General features: G+C 35.3%; 1 protein-coding gene across 1 annotated transcript; it reads right to left on the bottom strand.

Moving 5' to 3' along the window:
• Positions 1-1,595: 1,595 nt before the first annotated feature.
• On the bottom strand, positions 1,596-7,912 carry LOC108486641 (wings apart-like protein 1). The gene is made up of 13 exons (XM_017790797.2): positions 7,077-7,912; positions 5,980-6,079; positions 5,154-5,493; positions 4,861-4,973; positions 4,587-4,712; positions 4,371-4,464; positions 4,118-4,225; positions 3,404-4,032; positions 2,865-3,130; positions 2,601-2,742; positions 2,382-2,479; positions 2,223-2,304; positions 1,596-2,048 (listed from the first exon to the last, which is right to left on the bottom strand). Exons 1-13 carry the CDS (start codon positions 7,604-7,606, stop codon positions 1,965-1,967), a joined length of 2,712 nt encoding a protein of 903 aa, XP_017646286.1. The 5' UTR covers positions 7,607-7,912; the 3' UTR covers positions 1,596-1,964.
• Between the last annotated feature and the right edge of the window lie 494 nt (positions 7,913-8,406).

Genomic DNA, 8,406 nt, shown 5'->3' with positions numbered 1-8,406 from the left:
AATGTAAATGTTGGTTGATTACTAGACTGATAAATGGAATACGTAATTATGCTTAGATATTGATAATGACATATGTATATGGAAATGATGTTGAGTGAACTTAGTAAAAGGTTAGGATACGTATGACATGCCATTAGGGTTATATGTGGTTTGATAAGGGATTTTACATGTTAGTGTGAGATCTATATTTGTTGCAGATTCCCATGTTATACATATCGTAAGTTTAGCCCAGATGGGTAACCTCAATATAATGTCAGCTGGTGTGAGCAACTTATTCCTGTGTATCTGAGTTCGTTTAATTATAGTTTCATTGGGCTATGTTCAAATAAACGGAAATGAAAATTTAAATGCAAATTGGATATGTGATGGTATATGTTGATATTTGATATGGGATAAGTATTGGATTGCCTTAATGTTATGTGAATGTTGGTAACAATAGTTTTTTGGTTGAAAATATGTAATTTAAGTACCAAAATGAGCTAAGTAGCCAAAACTAGGGGCCACACCGCAAGCTCAGACTTTTTGCGTCACAATGTTCTCATTTCAAAGAGTGATGTCGTGACAAGCATATGCATGTCGCTGCCACGTGACAGACTAAGATGACCACGCCGCGATGAGGAAATGACAAAGTCGTGACATCAGTCCAGGAATTTTTAAAACTTTACAATTTGGTCCTAGTTCAAGTACGGACTAGTATAAGAGTATTCATAAGCTCGTGTAATTCCCAGAATTGATTGTATATCATATCATATCATATTGTATGTATGTCTTGTTTGAATTTAAATGTATAATGACATGAATTGGATATTTATTTGATTGTCATTGCTTAAATAATTAGTATAACATTTTGTAGCTTAGATATGAGACACGACGATAAATAAGTTCACTGTAATTATTATTGTTCACTGTGATAAATAAGTTCTGCAGCCTTCTACATAACTATGGTTTTGAACAGACATTTTCTTCCTCTAGTTTTTCTATTGCAATCTTTAACTCTTTCCGAGGTATCTATACTAGCTTAGAAGCTTCCAAAAGTTTATATTCTTTCAATTGATTCATATATCAAACTCTTGTCCTAGTAATCACTTAGAAACTTAGGAGTTTGTACCTTTCAAATAGTTCTCATCCATCTCCTACTGTCTCAGTTATCACTTAAAAGCCCTAGAAGTCGCTAAATTCTTATATAAATTTCTTATTGTTTTCATGGACATTTTTTTTTGTGGTCCAATAAATTGAAGGTGATTAATCTTAAATCCTAAATTTAAGTAATTTTAAACCTTCTGCGAATTCTTCACCTAAAGATTAATAAGTTTTTTTAAGATTTTTTCAAGTTAATAGCACCAAAATTTCCTGAATTATAACTCCCAATTAAAGGTGTTCATCCTAATTCCAAAGAAGATTTCAAATCCAATCCCTTCTCAAGTCAATTTGGCCCACCCAAAAAGTCCATTTCATTATTAAAAAATAAAAAAAGTTTAAATTTAAATTGATATTTTACATACTTTACATTTAAAGTTAAATTAATTTTTTTTTTGGTTTATTTAATATGAATTCGGGCTGAGTCAAAGTGTAAAAGATATTTTTGTTATACAGAATTGTTTCTTTGAGTGCAAGTCATTTTTATTTAATTATACATAACTCTGTGGAAAAGGTTTCATATTGACATTCATTTTTACAAACACAAGGCCATGGAAAACTTCTCTTGATTATATTTTTCCCTTCCATGTACACTGAACCCTCGGCCTGCATCAAGGCGAGGCAATAGTACTACAAAGAATGATACTGTAAATAAAATGGAAAGGGAAAAAAATTGTGGGTAGAAACAAACAAATGGTTGATAACGAGGTCTGTGGGTCAGTTCGATTCAGTGTGTTGCCAACTCCGATCCTCGTCGGCACCGGCATTCAGTTATAACAAAACCCCTAATCTAAAAGACAAGGCTGTACAAAATATTTCATTAGTCCTCATGGTATCCTACATGATTCAATCACTTCACTCACGGCTTTATGAGTCTCTGAAGATATCATGTTTAATGTAAAATGAAATGCCTGCAAGATAATTTGAAAAAAATGGTTTAAAGATTATGTCCGAAGCTAACCCATGGCTTCATAACTCTAAAGGCCTAAATGCAGTTAATTGCTTTGCAGTCCATGAATTTGCGATAAACTCCCAATCTACTGCTTATATAGCTGCTAATTTTCAATTATTAAATGAACACATACCACGAATCTCTCCAACACAGGTACCAGAATCGACAGGCTGTGATTTGGGAGGCATTCAGCAATTGCATTTCGTGTGCTCTTACTGTCAGTGACAGTGAAAAATAAGTTTATTAAGAAAACAGGGAAGTGGGCATTGGGAAGGATATCATTGATACCAACCTTTCAGTGGAAAGAAAAGCAAGTAGTAGGGCTGCGTAGGCTTCTAAAATCATCTTCTCTGCTTCTTTCTCTTCCTGTAGCATAGCAGCCTCATCGTTCTGTATGATCAAATACAACAAAGATTTAAGCCATGTCAACGATGACAAATTCTTCAAGCACACTAGCATAAAAAGATAATGCTCCAAATCATGAAAAATGAGAAGAAAGAGGGGTCCTCACCCAAGAAAGAACTCCAGTACCATCGTCTTCTCCTTGGTTCGCAAGGAAGACGGCACATAGCAGAGGAATTACAGCCACGTGACTTCCCTCATTTAACCCTTCTGAATTCGGTAAAGAAACAGAAGCTGCTGCAAGCCGTGATCTACATAGAAGCATGACACGTAATTGTTATGTGCCTGTGACTAAGAGTATAAAAATAGCAGAAAAATGACCTCTATTCTGCTTTCTAAGCCACTGCACTGAATGCAAAGAAGGTAAATCAACCTGTTATGTTCATCCTTCTCTACTAGGTTAACAAGCAGACCCAGTATTGCCACAAGGAAATCCAACTCTGGATCAGTAAGAGGTCTGTCATTCTGGTTGTGAAGTTCAACACAAAGAGAATTGTCTTCCATTTCACTGATGCGAGGCATATATGAGCAGAATGAAGGGAAATGGCAAGCAATTAATCTAGACAAGGTCTCTAGGGCCCCCGAGGCAGCAATTTGCTTACAGCCGAGTGGGTTGTCATTTGTTAAATTCATCAAAACCTGCCAAGAAAAGACCCCCACTGTTAGATCAAATAAACCACCATTCTTAGAGAAACATGATAGTAAAAAGTCATACAAAGCAAAAACTGGTTTTTTGCTATCCATTAAATTGCATAGACCCATCAATTCAATCGATACCATTGAAGGACTCACAAAGCAGACTGAGCAGGACAGGTAATTTCTACGTTATTCTAATAAACTATAATAATGTGTTGAAACCAAAAAAAGCACTGCAAAGGTTGGATGATATGTGAACTGCATATTTAGGAATACCTTGACAGCAGCAAGAAGGCAGTCAGAAAGAAGGCTGGCATATTCTTCTTCACCATATTTAGAACTAGAAGCTGCACTAGAATAATTATATTCTTCACTGGTAGATTTTCTCAGACAAATTTCCTCACTAGTTGATTCCTTTTGGCTTATTGTATGACATTGATGCTCAATTTGGACTTCTCTATTTCTTGGCCCAAGTTTCCGATGCTTTTTAGTTTGGGATGTTTTTTTACTCCCAGAGACTAAGTCCCACTTTGACGGCACGAATTCCTCTTCATCAAAAGCAAAAGGATCCTGACTATCCTCTAAAACTTGCCATTTGTCATCTTTTGAACCAACAGGCCTCTCAGAAAGAATCCCTGACCAATTACTTGTTACAGGTATTTCATCATATGAATTTCCTAATTTCCCGCTGCATGAGCTGGCAAAGGAAGAACGGGTTCTCGTTTTTAGTAAACGACTATCATTCGTGGATGTATTCTCACTTTGAAAACTAGGTACGAGATGACCTAACCACTGACTGGAGGGACCTGGCTCAATCTGAGATTTATTGAAACATTTTTCAGAGGACCACTCCATGCTTGAGGATTTTTCAGATGAACTGATGTAGATAATATCATGTCTATCCACTGCAAAATTAAAAAGAATCAATCAAGTCCATCGGCAGCTATTAGAATGATATATTTTATTCAAAAACATCAGACTGTCTGATACCTTTACAATCTGTGGTTAGAGCAAATTCATCAACACCACCCACGGCTTTAGAATTGCCACAAGCCTTTCCTATACTGGATGATCCACAAGAACTCTTACAATAAAGCCCTGGAAACAATGACATTGGAAAATCGAAATGCGATAAATCTTTCAAAGGAAGATAATGATAATAATTATTATTATAATAATTAGGATTATTATTATTAGTAGTAGTAATAATAATAATTTGGGGTAGTAATTGCAACATCAGTACCTGAGAGAATCTTGATTACACTTATAACAAGCTTTGTAAAAGATAGTCGAGGTCCATGTGAGTTAAATTTCCCTTTCATTTCTAGTAGATGACTCTACAATAAAAATAAAGAAAAACATTTAGACTCTTAACAGCTTAATAGAAGTGGCAGTTTAGTTACACAAGCTAGGCATAAGAAGCATAGAAGAAAATAACTGTAAATCACAACTTCAGTACCTGATTTTCACTACTGAGGAATGCAGCATTTTCCATGATTTTCAAACATTTTGAAAGCAGCACCAGGCTCTGCACATCCTTTCTATCTTCGGTAAGAGGAGAAGATAAACTCTGTTCCACCCAACCCTGCACAGAAGTTAATGCATTATATGTCACCAATGAATGGCTTTATGTAAATGCAAGAGGTTTTCCCAAAATTTAAAGCAGTATTTCTTAATATCCTTCACTTGAAATGCAAAAGAACAGAAACCAGATCTAACATACAAGCTCACACCTCCATAACATAATGGCACTCCATGGCCAGTTCAAAGACCGCATCAAGTCCTCCAAGCTCTCGTAGTTTCTCCTTGAAATCGCCCCCAGTTTTTCTTACAGTACCAGTTGCATCTGAATAAACAATACCAGTGCAAAAAACATAAAAGAAATTAGCAGTGTAAAAAATTACCAGAGTATGCATTCTTTATATACATATGTAGCTCTGTTTAGGTCTATATTGAGCTCCTATTACATTTCAAGCAACACAAATTATAAATAAATACTAATAAGTCTTAGATATCCATTACATACCTTCAATAGAAATTCTAGACAAACAAGCTTTCTCCAATGTCAACAAAGCTATCCATTTTGGGCTTAACTCTGGCCTTCTTACATCACTATCATCCCCGCATCTTGAGTTCATTTCCTTGCAACTAACAAGGATCTCCTCAACTTTAGAGATAATAGCAGCAGAGCTTGAATCCAACGCCTTAGTTGTATCCCGTGCGACATTGGCATCCTTGCGTAATGCCAAAAGCTTAAAGCCCAGTTTCTCTGTTTTGTTTTCTTTAGCAGTGGGGATAATTGGCTTTAAAATTTTCATTAGAAATCGAATGCAACAAGGTGACTCCAGGAGCTGGTCATCTTGACCCTGACACAATAAATTCATAAGAACCTTGATGAATATTGCAATTAACATGTTCAAAACATTTGATTCAACTATATGCAAATACTGGTCTTGGGGACCAAAAAGCATAAAAGCTAGGCATATAAGCATGGATCTCTTGACATTTGAATTTCTAAAATAAAGAATAAAAATCAACTGAAGATAAAAGGTGAAACCAAACATGGGCAGAACAGATTAACATTCACCTTTAATTGTAACTAGTTTTACTGTAGCAGCACATGCAAGACTGCAGTAGGAGACACACATTTAGTCATTTACAAAGACTCTATGTGCAGAACTAATTGAACTAAAAAGTATTGGTTTTGTCATTGTCAACTTTTACTTTAGTCCTGGATCAACACCTTCTCACAAGAACCCCATGTGTGCATAAAATCCTCAACTATTGAGCAGAAATTATGTATAGATTTATAAATAGACAATAAGTGCAACTTCAACTGCTGAAAAACGTACATCATTGGTAAACACGTAAAAAAGGGCCACAGCAGCAAGGTTGCTTGGGATGTCATCAAAGTTGAGCCCCAATATAGCATCAATTATTGTTTTTGCCATCCTGAAAAGAACATGTTTGCGAAGCCAGTGTAAGGACAACAAAGAGCGTCACAGTAATTCTTCCTTCCAGAAGACAATAGGATATTCATGCGTATGTTTGGTCTAAAAGGAAAACCACTCCATCTTTATCTTCACATTCTTTTAGAGTGAAACAAGCACTGAACCAGTAAATGAAGATTGAATAAGCTGAAAAAAATCAATTGACACGGCTGCAGGAAATGGCACCTATACTTTTTATACCATACATAATGTCTTACCAAGTTGTTTTCATGAGTCAAGTTACTCCAACTCAGCTAACAGTTACTCAAGAATCAAATAAAATTAAGGATGTTATGGTCTTTAATTTATTTTTACCTATTTTAAAAAAACTATCCACTCCTAGAAAATCTACCTATTTAGCTTTCTACTTTTCAAAACAGACAAAGAAAAAACTGACGAAGTAATTGAACCACATTCTAGTAAGGAAAAAAAATATAACAGAATGTAACAGTCCTTAATACTACTGGAAACACAAACTAACCACCAAAGGAATTCTTTAAATTAATAACAAAATCAAATTCTATCCATAAACTATCAAAAACATCAATAACTTACACAATCCCCAAAAGGGAATGCAAGACCGCCAACCCTTTACAATTCCTAATAAACTACGTTTTCATCCAAGACCCAAATCTTTGATACATTTATCTTTCCTTTAACTCTATCGGAAAGCCAAATATAGTTGAATAGTCTATAGACTCCCAGAAGGGAATTCAAAATTTCAAATATGCTTAACGTCCCTAAAATTACTAATCCATATTATCCCCCATGTCTAAAACAAAAGGCCAAAAAGAAGCAAAATGCACCTTAATCCGTTTGAATCAACAAAGTTATTTCATAACCAAATTTAAATTAAAATTTCAAAATTCCACCCTAAATTAACACTACCCAGATGCCAATATCAACAGATTTCAACGAAAGAACCTAAAAACCAAAAACCATCAAGAATTTCAACATACCCATGAGTTCTCAACAGTCTCCTCTGTTGGGCAGTGGCGCAAATCGAAAGCAGAGACAAAAGACTCGCTCTTCTGATCCTCACTGGCTGGCCTTTCTTTAACCCATCAAGCGCGAAATTAACCTCGTCAACGTGCTCCATCATTTCCCCGAATTCTTGAGCCTCCATCAGACTCGAAGTCGGCGAAATCCACGGCATAGAAGAATACCCTACCTCGTTCTTGCTCTGGTTTTGCTTCTGTTTCTTGGATCTTCTAACATCACCGTTTCTTGGATCTTCGAATTCGAAACATCTTTGGGTTGGTTTAACGGACGCTTTTATTTGGTTCTTGTAGTCGTCGTCGATGAATTCTTGAGAGGACGGCCATAAGGAAGAGGATTCCTGGGTGGTAGTGAAAGGGAAATCGTAGATGTCCTGAGACGGCAACGTTTCTTGGGACAAGGGAGGGGAGTCGGAGACGTCGTCGTCTAGGGAGTCGGAGAATGTCCTGGTTAAACCACGGTTACGGCGACCGTAGGTTCGGACGATCATTGTTCGGAGTCTAGATTTCTTTAAGGTGGCGGCGTTTAACCTGGATATGGCATTGAGAAGAAAGATAAGGGTATTTTGGGCAAAAAAGAAAACAAAAATCGAGATTTTGAAATGAAACGAAGCTCTCCCTTTCTCTTTCTGTCTCTCTCTCTTTCTTGGACGGTGGAGCTGAGAGAAAAAGAAAAGAAAGGTTTTAGGACAAATTAGAAGAGAGAAATCTGGGTCCGGTTGGGATTTTGATTTGGGTCCGGTTTGGTCCTAAAATGAGAGGAAATTACCTAGGGCCGACGCTAATAGGAGTGGATGGGCCGTGACACCAAATATATTGAATTTTTCTTTAATATTTATATTAAATATAAAAATAATTTATCCATTTCAAAAATTAATTTAATGAAGTATAAATTAGAAAAATAAACCCTTGAGGGTCAAACAACCTCCCAATAAAAACCAATAAATATAGCAATTAAAAAATTACATCCAATTGAGCTTTCAATTATAAAAGATATTCTTTTATTAACAAAATTATTAGTAATTGATTTGATTATAATGAAAAATTGACATATAGTAAAGTATATTAAAAGTGACATGTCATGTAAAATATAAAATATAAAATCTTAATAAATAATACTAAAAAGTTCACATTTAAAGAACAATTTAGTATATTTTTAAGTTTTAGTTTTCTGTAATTTTGATTTTGATTTCTTTTACAACTTCTAAGTTTTTTTCTTGAATATTGTAAAAAGTTTAATTATTTCTTAGGTTCCTTCGAAAAGTTACTTTTCAGAATATGTGACATACAC

This window comes from Gossypium arboreum, chromosome 6 (assembly GCF_025698485.1).
Source record: "Gossypium arboreum isolate Shixiya-1 chromosome 6, ASM2569848v2, whole genome shotgun sequence".
NCBI lineage: Eukaryota > Viridiplantae > Streptophyta > Magnoliopsida > Malvales > Malvaceae > Gossypium > Gossypium arboreum.
This window is presented reverse-complemented; position numbering and strand designations above follow the sequence as displayed.

Bases quoted from the DNA above. Each gene is read 5' to 3' on its own strand.
- LOC108486641 (XM_017790797.2), bottom strand. From the start codon at position 7,606: ATGATCGTCCGAACCTACGGTCGCCGTAACCGTGGTTTAACCAGGACA. The intron at 5,494-5,979 runs GTACGTTTTTCA...TTATTGTGTCAG, and splicing joins TTTACGTGTTTACCAATGAT to GGTCAAGATGACCAGCTCCT. The intron at 2,049-2,222 runs GTATGTGTTCAT...ATTATCTTGCAG, and splicing joins CTGTGTTGGAGAGATTCGTG to GCATTTCATTTTACATTAAA.